This window comes from Microcebus murinus, chromosome 11 (assembly GCF_040939455.1).
Source record: "Microcebus murinus isolate Inina chromosome 11, M.murinus_Inina_mat1.0, whole genome shotgun sequence".
Lineage (NCBI taxonomy): Eukaryota > Metazoa > Chordata > Mammalia > Primates > Cheirogaleidae > Microcebus > Microcebus murinus.
In genome coordinates, this window is record NC_134114.1 from 49,561,988 (window position 1) to 49,577,013 (window position 15,026).

Below are 15,026 nucleotides of genomic sequence, written 5' to 3' on the forward strand. Positions count from 1 at the left end.
AGAAGGTGGGAGAGGATGTGATGAGCCTGCCTTCCCAGTAATTGAACAGTGCCCAGAAAACAGAATACCTTGCCTTTGTCTATTTTTCATAATATTTTATGATTCTAAATTTGATAGAAAAAGAATAAATGTCAAGGGCTTCTGTGTTTTTTAAATTGACAAGTATGTGGCATTCACATGTACATATCACAAAGCCCACTATAGTTTTTAAGATGAGCCACATTTACATAAGGGGGTAAAAACCTACCCCCATGATAATATTGAGAATGTAAAGAGAGTGGTTCACAGTGGGAATGTATGTTAGGCTCCAGGAAGGGTAACAGGATTATATGCAGAATGATTTTGAAGAACCAAAATTAGACATTAGATTTGTAGAGAAATTGATTTATTTATATTAAATAATACAAGGAATGTTTGTCCCCACAGTGAGGCATTTGAGATGGGGGGGGGAGAAAAAAAAGTGATTACATCACTCTCCCATTCAAGCAATATTAGCATCAAGATGGGTTTATTAGTGAAATAATTTGCAAAGATAACTATATATCTGCTATGCTTTCTGCTACATATATATATCCTTTCTTTTTGAAAGAAGCATCTCACTTTGCCCAGTTTTGTTAGACACTAACCTTAAAATTATTAATGTTGACAATTATGTTTATTATTTCTACTAATAGGCATCTGCATTCTTATTCAGAATTTGCATCATTCTATAAAGTAATTTTAACTTTGCAATATTTGGTAGAGAAGGAGATTTTATACCTTTTCTTTCAATTGTTCTTTCTAATGTGCATTTGTGACAGTGCTTAAATTCTGGGTTTTCAGTAAATTATGGGGCACTGAAATTAAATATCTAGAGTTGATCCTTTTTACATGGGAGATATTTAAGGACTGTAAAATATAGCTTAGGTATACCATGTTGATGCCTTTCTAAGATTTTTAAAGCAAGGAATAACTGGGCTATCTATAAACCCAGATGCACTGGGGGGCGGGGGGGGGGTAGCTCGGAGCTGCAGCGTATCAGCTTTTGTCAACCTGCCAACAGCGGAGCGTACCATGCTGCAAGGAGTAATAAATAAGGAATTAGAAAACTCACTGCTGGAGGAGAACAAATTAAACACCTTTTCAAAAGGATGAGCATGTATACATTGCAGTTCTATTAAATGTAGGTTCTTAGTGAGATTGGGATTGTGCTAAGGCTGGTATAGAAGGGAACTGATGAAGCAGGAGTGGTCTGGTGACATTTTTCTGACTTGATTGGCTGGGGTGTGTGATGTAATAGGTTTCAGTGCAGCCCCTTATAGGTTTTAAAATGAATTCCAAGACACCATTACAAAGAAAGCCGGACTCTTTTCTTATAACTGAGCTCAGCCAAGGAAACTCTCGCACAAATGTACAACACTGTTTGGAATATGGAAGACCTGGATTTAGAATATGCCAAGACAGATATAAATTGTGGCACAGACTTGATGTTTTATATAGAAATGGATCCACCAGGTAATACTGCGGTATTATTGTAGAGAGCTAGTTAATTTTGTGGCTTTTTAATTTTTTGAAAGCTACTATAACAGATCCTCTTTAGATTTTTATTTTTATTAATTTGTTTCATTGATAAAAATTAGTTTGCTTGTAGGTTAAAAATTAAACAGATTGTTTTACTGCCTGTAGAAGCAAGCAGATCAGGCTGTGTGTGGTACATGCTTATTCTTACTTGAATGGATATGAATTAAATTTCAGTTTTTCACTGGTGTCTTTTGTTAATCATGGTCCTTCCTAGTTGGGTTATAGTGTTGTGTAGTGTCCCTGTAATTAAAATGATGCATCTTTTGTGCTGCTTTTCTCTGTTGACAGTGGATGAGAACAGTGTGGTACTTTGCAGTGACAACACTTGGTAGTTTAGAAAGCATGTAAAATGTAGCAGTGATTGCAACTAAGTTCTCTATGATCTGAAACTACTCTAAATCAGATGTTGAGACTTTGCTTGCTCTCTCTTGTGTTAAGGTATTATAATAAAGAAAGTTGACTTTCATTATTTAGTGCTAGTCTTTGTAAAATATTCTTGATAGACATCTGAAATCATTTTTGCATAAATTAAAATAGTAACAGTGCTTTAAAACTTATTACTTAGAATTTAGCCAAAAATCCTAGATTTGGTTCCTAAGATCTTTTATTCCAATATTAGCCTTCCCCCCGATTAAGAAATTCAGAAACATTGTAGTCTTTTATTTGTCACCAATTCATAGGTCTGAATACTGGTTTGACATTGAGGAAGGGGGATATGGTTTTAATCAGCCCTGGCATAGAGAGCACAATTTATCCAACAGAATATTAACAGGAATACTAAAGAGATTTAGGGCACAGATGAGTTTCTTAAAGTGGCTTTTAACAGAACAGTGCCTGAAATACTAAGATTAGAGAAACCCAATTCCTCCTCTTAAAACATACTGCTGTAGATGAGCTTTTTTATTACTGCAACAGCATTTGTGGAGGACAGAGACTGAATTTGTCTTTCGTAATTAAATAAGAGGAGGAAATGAAAGCCAACTCATGTTATTCCTGCTGCTCATATGTTCATAGTTTCTTACTTTAGATGGATTTGACCAGGCATGAAACTTTAATATAACTAGAATCTAGAAGTAGAAAATGTCATGACTGTGGATTTACTTTGAAATTTATTCACATAGCCAGCCCAATTTGTTAGTTTCTTAGGTTCTGTCCCTGTCTCTCTTTAGTTTCATTTCTTTTTGAGCCATCCTCTGAAAGATTTCTTTTTTTAAAGAACACCATCTTCCATGTTGCATGGAATTACGAATTACTGCTGTATATTTCAGTTACTCTAATTTTTCTTTTCAAAAAAGAGAAATGTTATTGATCTAAAGAAATGTAGGTCTAATTTGAAATGTTCAATTATAGTTGGGATTACAAACAACTTCTTTCTCCTTCATCTGCAGCACTGCCTCCTAAACCACCAAAACCCACTACTGTAGCCAACAACGGTATGAATAACAATATGTCCTTACAAGATGCTGAATGGTACTGGGGAGATATCTCGAGGTAAGGCTACAGAAACTATTCATTTTCACTAGATACACAGAGTTTTAGATTAAGAGACAGAAAAGCACCAGCTTGCTAAGTTCCATTTTTAGGATATCATCCAACATAAGCATGAAGCATAGTTGGTCCTCTTCCAAAGACGACCAGAAAAAGTCACTGAGCACTGGAGAACTGTGGGTGCTGGATGCCACAGGAAATTAAATACCCGGGAAGTTTCGTTACTGACAGAGGCAGTGTCATTTCACCCCAGTGTTTCCCTGACATCTCTAAGAACAGAGTAAAGGCACTCTATTAAGCCAAACTCTAATAATTAATGTTATTGTCTTAAACGGCATTGTTTTCTTAGCTTTTTTGAGGGGGGAGTAAGGGAAACCTTTTTGAGATCATGACTTTCTGTGATTTGTCAGAGAGATTATAATGTTTGCCTAAAGAACAAATAAAAACTTTGTACCACAGATATACCAGTAGTGAAAGTGGGTACTTTTTTTTTTAACTCCTATGCACCTGTTTATAATGAGACTGGAATTGTTAATATTTCTGTATAAACGAAGAAGAAATTGCTAAGCTTTGAAAATGGAATTCATAAATATAAATCTGTGGATATAGGAGGTATATTCTGCTCGATTTTGCTGTGAACCTAAAACTGCTCTAAAAAAAGCCTGTCAAAAAAACAATGTAAACCTATGATTACTAAATCCTTGGAGTGAGAATTGTCTTCTGTTCTTTTCAGGGAAGAAGTGAATGAAAAACTTCGAGATACAGCAGATGGGACCTTTTTGGTACGAGATGCATCAACTAAAATGCATGGTGATTATACTCTTACACTAAGGTGAGTCAGGGAATAGAGCCAAAATTGCAGTGTTTGGGTTGATATTAAACATTTATTAGAAAAATTTAATACCATTATTTTTATATTGTATTTACAGGAAAGGAGGAAATAACAAATTAATCAAAATATTTCATCGGGATGGGAAATATGGCTTCTCTGACCCATTAACCTTCAATTCCGTGGTTGAATTAATAAACCACTACCGGAATGAATCTCTAGCTCAGTATAATCCCAAATTGGATGTGAAATTACTTTATCCAGTATCCAAATACCAACAGGTAATCAAAACTGAATTTATCAATGTTATATTATTTAGACAAAATACTTTCACAACATCTTGAAGCAGATGAATTACATGTAATCAAGTCTGAAAAACTTTACACTTGTGATCAAAGTTGCAATTTTATAATTGCTAAATGAAACAGTAATTTTAAAGATTTTTCCATGTCAGCTAAACTATTATTTGATTAAATACTTATCCACCAAATTTATTTTTTTTCCGCTGTGGTTTTTAATCTTTCTAGGATCAAGTTGTCAAAGAAGATAATATTGAAGCTGTAGGGAAAAAATTACATGAATATAACACTCAGTTTCAAGAAAAAAGTCGAGAATATGATAGATTATATGAAGAATATACCCGTACTTCCCAGGTGAGTTTTCATGAAAATCAGATTAAAAGTTCAGAACTCTTGGTTATTATAAGCTTAACATGCTAATATAGCTTCAAAAAAAAAAAGTTTCTGTGAATCATTGTGGATTATTTGAGCATAATATCTCTAAACTTTTTAAATGAAGTCAATTTATTAGACTGATCTGTAATAGACTAAGTTCACAGGATAAGTAAAGGGGTCACTCACTGAGTTGTAAGGTTATTTGACACAATTCCTGATTGAAGAATTCTATTTAGATTGGAAGTTAATAGAGTTTCACAGTCTTGTCTAATCTGTGCCGTGAAAAGGAGAGGCTACCTTTACTTCTGTGTTTTCCTAGATACTTATCTCTGGGCCATCATGTATCTGGGACCGCCAGAGAGAGTAGAAGACAACATAGATGCTCTAAGCTAGAGTAGCTTTTAAAAAGATAAAAACTGTAAGGATAGTGCCAAACATTTTCCAAAGGAGATGTGTATTCCTGTGATGCTGTTTTAATGGGTGTTACCCATTAATTCAAGTCTCACCCTTCAAACACATGCTAGGTTAATAATACAGATCAAATGTCCTGGTAGTATCCTGCAGTAAGAAATTGTTTTATGAAAGGTATGACATTGCCTTATTAAAATTGTGTTGCAGGAAATCCAAATGAAAAGAACAGCTATTGAAGCATTTAATGAAACCATAAAAATATTTGAAGAACAGTGCCAAACCCAGGAGCGGTACAGCAAAGAATACATAGAAAAGTTTAAACGTGAAGGCAATGAGAAAGAAATTCAAAGGTTGGTGAACCATGCGTGTTTTCATTGCCCTTGTGCTAGAGATGACCAAAGTCCCCTAAAACTGCTTGAGATAATCTCACATTCTGTGCTTCGAATAATTTTAAAATGACAGGAAGAGAAAAACATTCTTTACCTGAAGAAAACTGCTGGGAAGCCAATAGTGAAACTTCATAAACCTTGGGGACCCTTCATGATATACCCAGCTAATTACAGATGCATTTCTCTTGCCTCTAGGATTATGCATAATTATGATAAGTTAAAGTCTCGAATCAGTGAAATTATTGACAGTAGAAGACGATTGGAGGAAGACTTGAAGAAGCAGGCAGCTGAGTACCGAGAGATTGACAAACGTATGAACAGCATTAAACCAGACCTCATTCAACTAAGAAAGACGAGAGACCAATACCTGATGTGAGTACTCGCGATGAGGCCCTGTACGTGGACAGTAATTGCTAGAATGAAGGATGAGTTACTAATGCATTTTCTTTTCAAAACTTTTTCAGGTGGTTGACTCAAAAAGGTGTTCGGCAAAAGAAGTTGAATGAGTGGTTGGGCAATGAAAACACTGAAGAGTAAGTAGTTACCAAAGATGGGGATACTTAAAGACAAGAGATTTTTCTCATCTTAGGAAAACATAGGACTTGCATTGTTTTCAGAACAAGTGAGGAATTTTACTGAGTTTGGAGCAACTCGTAAGAGAAAATGTATAAACTGTCATTATCCAGAATTTTTAAAAATGAAAGCTTAGCTAAAGAGAACTTGGGTTTATTTTTTACCCCTACTGCTGTGAAATGACCTGCTGTTGTCCATCATGATGTCCCCGAACATCTGAAAAATCCCAAAATATTTTTGGAACAATCAGAAAAAATTACATTTAGTGTATTTTGAAGCTTAAGTGTAGGCTTTGTTTGAATTATGTGAAAACTGGCAGCCTTCCTAGTCAATCAATTTCCTGATCTAAACTGGATAAACGAGATTGTTTCATGCCTTCCCCTCTGCCCAGGTCCCTGAGAGTGGTTGCTGACTTGAAAACAGAAATAGCATAATTTATTGCAAACTCTTTGTCCTGGGGAGCTTGCACTTGAGGCTGAACACTGAGGAGAGCTCAGGCAGGCCCGTGGTAGCCCGTCTGACATGCTGGGGAAGGGCCCTGCTTCGGGGACACCAGGCTGGTGGCTCCCGCATGCATCTTCATTGAGAAACCTTCTCTCCTGCCTCCTCAGCCAATATTCACTGGTGGAAGATGATGAAGATCTGCCCCACCACGATGAGAAGACGTGGAACGTCGGGAGCAGCAACCGGAACAAAGCTGAAAACCTGCTGCGAGGGAAGCGGGACGGCACTTTCCTGGTCCGGGAGAGCAGTAAACAGGGTTGCTACGCCTGCTCCGTAGTGTACGTATCTCCCGCACCCACGTCTCGCCAGACGTTTCCTACATTCGGCCTTGGGGGCGAGGGTTTGAGAAAGTTCTAGGCTTGGAGAACCTCGGTACAACAGTGTAGAGAAGGAACAGACACAGACTTGATAGCATTTAAAGTCTAGCCAGATGTAAGACTGGCCTTTGGGTTCCTCTTCAGCTACTAGACTAGTTCATCATGAGACGTCCTCAAGTCTTTTTTTCTCGTCTTTAAACTGAAAGTAGCAACGCTTGTCCACCCCAAACCCCCTCTTCTTTTCCCCAGCCTCCCAAGGCTGATGCAGTTAGAACCTGAGGTAATTCACCCACAGGTAAAGTTCCCATGTCAAGAACAGGTCAAAACAGAAAAGACCCCGATCACTGACCTTGAGATAGGTACGCCCAAGAGAAGACACATTTCTTTTGTATATTTTTGATGGTTTGGGGAGCACTTTGAAAAGTGAATGATCACTAACATTGCCATTTCAGAGAAGTAATGTCCCCTACTAGGGAAAGGTTCTAAAAGCATGTTATACTCCATGATCAACCTCCAGTTGCTCAGAGTAGTAGTAAAGACAAGGGAACAGGGGAATACAGAGGAGATGCACAGCTAGAGAGTTGTGTAGACGTTTCCAAGATAGCCCGAAAGAAGAGATCCTACTGATAACTATAGTGACAGTGCTGCTCGCACGGTAGTACTCACTGTGGGTGGAAGTCACCATTTGCTGTATGCCAGTCAGTCAAGCATATGGCATGCACTGTCTCATTTCAGTTCTCAAGATAACCTCATTCTATACATTACTATTGTCTACCTTTTAAACCATTTTCAAAATGAAAATAGAGCAGGTCGGTGACGCTGGCCTACCTGCCCAAGATGCTCAGCCTAAGTAAATAAGTGACAAAGCTGAGGGTCTACAGCAATGTAGGACCGTTCCCCCCCCCCCCCCCCAAGCTGAGATTGGCCTGCATACAGTACGCTTTCATGATGGTGGTTTTATTATAAACACCCATGGAGTTGTGAATTGTCCCAGACAAGCTCAAAAGGCTGTTGTCTTTTCTCTCTTCTCCAGGGTGGATGGTGAAGTAAAGCATTGTGTCATAAACAAGACGGCCACTGGCTATGGCTTTGCGGAGCCCTATAACTTGTACAGCTCTCTGAAGGAACTGGTGCTACATTACCAACACACCTCCCTCGTGCAGCACAACGACTCCCTCAACGTCACACTAGCCTACCCGGTGTATGCACAGCAGAGGCGATGAAGCGCTCACCCTCGGGGTCCTTCTCCTGAAGTTCAACCACCTGAGGCCTCTGGAAAGCACAGGGCTCCTCTCCAGCCTGACCTGTGAATTGAGCTGCAGAAACGAAGCCGTCTGTCTTCAGATGGGACTAGAGCTCTCTTTGACAAAAAAGAAGTAGGGGAAGATATGCAGCCTAGGGCTGTGTGATGACCACACGTGTCTCGTGCGGAGTGCTTATCCTTCCTTTCTTCCCTTCTTTTTTTTTTTTGTTTTTTGTTTAAAGCCACAAAGAGAAAAAGAAATGCAAAAATCTCTGCGCGCAGGGACAAAGAGGCCTTTAACCATGGTGCTTGTTAATGCTTTCTGAAGCTTTACCAGCTAAAAGTTGGGACTTTGGAGACCGGAGGGTTTGGAGGGCTGAAGAGCCCTCGTGGCCTGAGGATGCTCGGTCCAGCCTGGGTTAGCCTGGGTGTTGCTGTGCACGGTCGAGCCAGACACACCGCACTGTGGATTATTTCATTTTCTAACAAGTGAACGATATGTAGCAGAAAGGCACTTCCACTCACGAGGGGCGCTTTGGGAGAACGTCAGTTCGTGCGTGTTCAGAAGAAATTATGTCATAGCAAAGTGCCAGAAAGTGTTTTAACTTGTCAAAAGGAAAAAAACCCACCAACAGATAAATGGAACTTGGAAAACAGGACTTTAAAAGACACTCAGTATATAAAATATGTACATAATATTGGATGACTAACTTTGTATCAATACCAAATAGCTTCTGTTTTGTTTTGCTGAAGGCTAAATTCACAGTGCTATGCAATTCTTAATTTTCATTAAGTTGTTATCTCAGTTTTAAATGTACCTTCAGAATAAGCTTCCCCACCTGTTTTTGTTGCTTGAAAATGTCCCTGATTTTTGTTAATATTCATTTTGTCATTATCTTTTTTTTTTAAAGAAGAAATGTGTACAGGATGCCAGTTAAAAAGGCTTCAGAATGAAAACTATGAAATATTTTACAGTTTTTCTTGTACAGAGTACTTGGGGGTTAGCCCAAGGTTAAAAAGTTCATAACAGATTTTTTGGACTAAATGTTTTGTTGGGCAGTGCCTGATAAGCTTCAAAGCTGCTTTATTCAATAAAAAAAGAAAAAGATGAATATGACAAAGTATCACTGAGTCCAACAATGTTTTAAGACTCTTAAAATACGGTACCTGGCAATGTTTGTTTCATAAAGAATTGTGAACTTCTTGACTCTAGGGAGTGGGATGTAGCCAAGGGATGTAACAGGTAGGGTGGCGGGAGGGGTGACAAGGTGTGGTATGCACTTTCTCTAACTGCAAAGGGAAGTTGCTTATACTTCAGTCTTTTCTCACTTTGATTTGCTAGTTGTTATTGATTAACGACAATTACAAACCTACTGTAACAGTGTAGCTGTTCAGGTATTTCAGCTATGAATTTTGGGTTCCTGGAACAGAGCTCAACTTCGTTTAGAACACTGATTTAAAGGTATATAATCTCTGCCTTTAGAAAGAGTATCTTTAACATTAGACTATCCATTGTAACCAACCAACGTTCATTTTAGGAAAAGCATGATCTGAAAAAAATATTTTTAGTTGGATATTTGTTACTTCCCTAGCTTTCCATTCAGTTTGGAACAGAAAGCAAATCGACACCCTCACAGTGTCACCGCTCTAGACTGTGGAGCTTGCTAAAGGCCATCACAGGAATCCGAAGGGAGGTCCTTTTCATTCATCCAAATAATTGTGTGTTTTACTTCACTATGGAGAAAAGGAAGGGGTGATTAGGGCATTCTTTCCAATTTAGGGCAAGAGTGAGAGGTCTATCCCTGATTTATATATGCAAAAGCTGTTTTGTTCAGTAGGAATTGTACATGTGTTGGGAGGAATGAATACTAATTATAATCATGGTCACTACCCTAGTAGATTAAAATGGAATCTTGCAATTTCAGTTTCCCTGTCTCAGTATTAGACAGATTCACCAACAGCTATATTTCTCTTCAAGTACTAGGGTGAAGGGTTTTTTGTTGTTTAATGTTGTTCCTTTTAAAAATCTTTTGAAAGGATCGGTCTTGCAGCTGAGTTAATCACATGTAGAATGTATTATTTTCCCTCTTTAGGTGAAGCTATTCATACTCGAGCAAAAGTCAGACAGCCAGACTGTCAGCCCTCAAACTTGACTGTACTGATCTGACCATCTTTCTCTCTCATCACCAGACAATTGATGATTTCCCTGGTTCTAGTCTCTGAGTGTCTTTGCTTTAAAACTTGTGATAATATCCTTCCAGATTACACAGAAGTCTAACAGTTAATTAGTTAATAGTTTATAAACTGGGTTTGTGGGGTTTTAGTAGCACACTCATGTATGCTATTAAATACAAATAGTTTTCATTTAATTTCTAAAATACAAGATCTGGGATTGAATGTTTTATTAAAAGCTACAGTTTTGTGAATGTTTTTGCTTCAACACTTTTTGCAAGATGACACGGTATTTAGGCAGTTGCCTTATTTTTGCATCTCACAAGCGTAAGTGCAATAGATTTTTCATTGAACGGCAAGGCAGGATTCATTGTTCCATCTCACAGTGAGTGACACCAGACCTATTCTGTCGAATGCCTTTTTGATTGCAGTGTAGCATGCCCACTGCATTTGTCCTCTTAGATGTTTGGCCACAGGGCACTTTGGGTTCAATCAGACAGTCATCTCTTATCATCGGAGTGACTCGTGAGTATGAATGGATACACCAAGGACACTCCTGATACGTGATTTTATCCGTGCATCAGTTTTTCCTCACCCAACCTAGCATCCTAAAGCCAGAAGCTAAGCTGCAGAGAGGCTGTGATAGGGCATAGAAGTGGGAGCATTGGGACCTCACTGTACACAAGAGAGATCATAACCACCTGAAAAGGCAAAAAGCATGTGTTTGCAACATCTGACTTCATGGCCTTTCATATATGTATATATGTATATGTGCATGGACTGTGTTTCCAGTACACCTTTCAGCCAAGACAGATCCACAGTCATCGATTTTAAGTACATTACAAGCAAATGTCAAGTACGATTCTTATGTATGTGTATGGTTTGTTTATTTTCTTTGAGGTTGCTTTGTTTTGTCTTATAAAGGTGAAAATCGTTTGCAAGTGAAGTGAGAAGTTTGTATTTCTTTGGCTTTTTTGTGTTTTTAAAAGTTACTCCTTTTAGGGAGCTGGTCTGGATGACTTAATTAACTTGGAAAAACTTGTTTTTGGTGTGTCGAGTCAAAATGTGTTTATGTGAGCTGTCACTGTGGGGAACAAATTGCTTTGTCATATAGCTGGTTATGAACTAGTAACGTGTTTGGGAAGTCCTACTGATGTTCCTTATTGGGAGAAAAATTCTGCTGGTTTTAACAACTGTGCTTTTGCTATGCATGGTATCAAAGTCCATTGGAAAGCAGACCCTGTTTAAGTTTAGGGTCATTTAAAGAAAGGGGCAGTTTAAAGCACAATGCCTCACATGGGACACAGTTCCAAAATGCCAAATCCTTGTTTTTTTTAAAACTCTAGTTATATAAAAGGTGAGGAAGAAATAGAATAAGTGAGTCAATTGGACAGACTATCCAACTTAACATTAAACTTGTCACCATGAGATAGCATTAGCTGCCCAGGATGCTGCTATTTAAAAAAGGAAAAAAAAGGAAAAAAAAAATGAAAAAACCAAATAAAAAAAACAAAACTCATTTGTACCTGTGTATTTTTTAAAGCTACAATCTGTTCAATGTTTTTACAAATCTGTTTATATGACATTGTTAAAATAAAGTTGGTCTTTTGACGAGAGGGAGGATGTCATGGTCAGTTGTAATTTTGCCTTTACAAGGCAACTGGGATGGGGGGGTGGGGGGAGTATGCCTCCTTGACATTTTGTTCAAGTTATAGATTCAATGGAGCTATGTCTTGTTTTAAGTTGCTTTAATGCATTGTATTAGGTCTCCAAACAGAATAAAGGTTGTTTTGAAACTTGTTTTGGTTTGAAATATTATCAGCTAAGAAATATTTCTAACGTGGCTCTCTCCCTGCTGTTTATCATCTCCCACCCACCCCTTTCACTTTGTAATATTATCCCATTATCTCATTTTTATCCAGTGAACATATTTAGTGGTCACATGAATGACAGTGCAATGTTATTTATATAATTTCACTGTATCCTTAATGACTAAGAGACATTCCTGTAGGTGATGTCATTTCAAAGAACATGCTTACTATAAGAAAGCCAGATTATATAGATATAATATACATATTATATAGATAGAGCCATAAGATGTACCCACTGTCCCTCAGTTTCTCTCCCCTCTCTCCTCCATATTCATCCCCCGACCTTCAGAGTCATCCCCTAGTAACTGGTTTGCTAGGGTATCCGGTTTTGTCTTTGCATCAGCTGCATGTTTTGAACATTCACAATGCAGAGGTGTGACTGGAGCTGTAGCCGGGGAACAAGCTACACTCCAGATGCAAGTTTGACATTGTATCATCTAGTCAAGATACACAAGTCTCACTGTGAAATAACTTCCATGTGCTTTGATTGCTAAATGAACTTACACCCATGCCACCTTGCATGTATATGATGTTGACATGACATAGGCACAGTGAGGGTCCCTCACGGACTTGAAAACAACATGGTCTAGTGAGGAGGAGGGGGTCATGGAAACAATGACTAACATTTGTCAACTGTGGCAATAGCTCTGACATTCATTTCCTGCTTTCCCCCTGCTCTGGGGTCACAGAGAACAATATTCCCTGAGTCTCTTGCCTTCTGGCTTCTAGATAGTGAGTCTCCTCCATGGCTCCAGCTCCTACCAAATAGACCCTCCCTTCTAGATCTGACCCTCTTTGCCCACCCTGGCTCTCAGGAGAAGGCCCTGGCACCATTGCGTCCTCCCATTTTACTCTAGTGCTAAACCTCTGGTTTCCCTGCCATCCTGTTTGGTTCCTGAGCCCTTCCATCTACCTGAGTAATTAATTCTCTTTACTCAATTCTTTCTGTAAGAGCTAATATCTTTGTTCCTGACTGGACTCTGATATACCAAGTGATTATTATCCATTAAGCTCTTCCTATGCCTTATCTGATTTAATCCTTTCACAATTATATAAGTAGAAGATATTATCCCTATTCTACAGATGAGAAAACTGAAGCATAGATATGAAATGACTTGCTCAAAATCACACAGCATATGAGAGAAGAGTAAAGTGCATAGGTGACCTGACTCAAGGCAGAGCTCTGCACCCTTGTCCTGTAATGCAGCAGCTTTCCAGTGGAAAATGCACTAGGGAGTGCAAAGAAAGTTCACTCATAATTCTTTCTGATGGAGAACTAACCATGTAGTGTTTAATTAGTGCACGGATGGCCAGTGACGTATGGCAGAAATAGCACGGGCCTGCTTTAGACTCATGGTTCCCAAAGTGTGGTCCCCAGAGTAACAGCATCAGCATCACTTAGAAACCTGTTAGAGGTCCAGATTCCCAGCCCTCAGCCCTGCCTACACACAGTGGGGCTGGCAATCTGTTTCAACAAGCTCTGAGTGACTTTAATGCATATTAAAGATCGCTACCTCAGATCACCTGATTATTGAAATAGTACTTCTAGTATTTTAATTAAAAACCATTACCATTAATGAGCAATATGTTACTTTGATATAATTTATGCTCCCAGTATAGACCCTATTAAAAAAAAGAAAAGAAAATAGACTGATTTGCAGTTCAGGAGATCCAGCCTTGGTCTTCTGTGTTTAACCAGCTGTGGGAACTTGGCAAACTCGGGGCACCTTTGAGGCCTCTAACTTCTTATCTGTGAAATAAAGGTGTGGGCCTGGACAATCTCTGGGATTCCTTCTAGCACATAAGCTGTGATTTGGTGTGCTAAATGAAACTACTCAGTTCCCTACTTCTCCATGGACAATTTGGCCACAGTTATAACCCACAACACAACTGGTGGCCCTTGGGGCTGCCAGTGACAATGTCTGAGTGAAAGCATTCACAGAATCAGGGTCCACGTCTCTTGCTGACATCTTAAAAGCTACACATCAAGTAAATCAAAATTGTCAGCCCAGTTCTTGCCAGTGTGGAGGGGAATGCACTTGGAAATGACATTCCGCACATCTGTCTAAAGTACGAGGCACTAACGGAACGTGGCCTACCAAACTCTCTGGCATGGGGGAGGTGGGTAAGTATAGTCTGTTAAGACTTGATAGTGTCATCCCATTTAAGAAACCTTTTATTCCTGAACTTATCCCTTAAAATGTCCACCTAAAAATAAGAATCTGTTGCAATATCTTAAGAGTGTAAATAGATATAATTGATTGTTCACTATCCAAACTTCAGATAATCTTCTCAAAAGATAGCACTTTGTAATCTCCAGCTTGGTACTGATGTCATAAATCAGCTCAACAGAAAACTGCTGAGATGCTTTAGGGGGGAAAAAAAAAAAAGATAAATGAGTAACCACCAACATGCTTATCTGCATTTTGCTTTCCAGGAGAAAATGTAGAAATTCCCTTCTCTCTGTAGCACGACCTCAGGCTTAACTTGTTAAATAAAAAAAAAATTCTAAAGCAATCCTTGTCCTGACACATGCAAAGGTTTGACCTATAATACGAGAACAGGACTGTCAACCTCTACCACCACTCATCATGCTGGGGACAAAGATACAAGATAGCTCCATTCATCACCAGGACTGCTTATTAGAATTATGGTTTTGACTGGAAGATATACCATACGTTGCATGACTAACCCACTGGAACCAATTTATTTATGGAGCTCTCATTTCAGAGCTGGGTGATTTATAGTTCAACCCCTCACAAACCAAAAAATATGGATAACTTCATCACAATGGAGAAAGTGTGCTGGTCACTGTGTTAGGTATTTACTGTCATCTAACAGAGGCCCTGCGCCACATGGCTTGGAGCTTTAAATAGTTTTGCTGACAGTGGTAATGATCTGTTTCTTTGGGCCTATGAGGATGAGACATTCAGTTTATTGATTCATTCAAAGCTTCAGGCACCTACTATGTGCTGGACACTACTTCCTTCTGGAG

General features: G+C 38.7%; 1 protein-coding gene across 4 annotated transcripts in view; it reads left to right on the top strand.

Moving 5' to 3' along the window:
• Positions 1–11,960, top strand: part of PIK3R1 (phosphoinositide-3-kinase regulatory subunit 1) — an 82,125-nt gene extending 70,165 nt beyond the window's left edge. For 3 of the 4 annotated variants that reach the window (XM_012782802.2, XM_012782806.3, XM_012782823.2), the window contains 9 exons: positions 2,949–3,051; positions 3,782–3,880; positions 3,978–4,158; positions 4,405–4,530; positions 5,170–5,312; positions 5,547–5,723; positions 5,816–5,884; positions 6,536–6,706; positions 7,779–11,960. In XM_012782802.2, coding sequence (XP_012638256.1) covers positions 2,949–3,051; positions 3,782–3,880; positions 3,978–4,158; positions 4,405–4,530; positions 5,170–5,312; positions 5,547–5,723; positions 5,816–5,884; positions 6,536–6,706; positions 7,779–7,968 — 1,259 coding nt within the window. In that variant the 3' untranslated portion in view covers positions 7,969–11,960. Of the gene's footprint in view, positions 1–1,014; positions 1,495–2,948; positions 3,052–3,781; positions 3,881–3,977; positions 4,159–4,404; positions 4,531–5,169; positions 5,313–5,546; positions 5,724–5,815; positions 5,885–6,535; positions 6,707–7,778 lie in introns of those variants that run through there. The other variant, XM_012782820.3, reaches the window with a different exon arrangement.
• Positions 11,961–15,026: the final 3,066 nt, after the last annotated feature.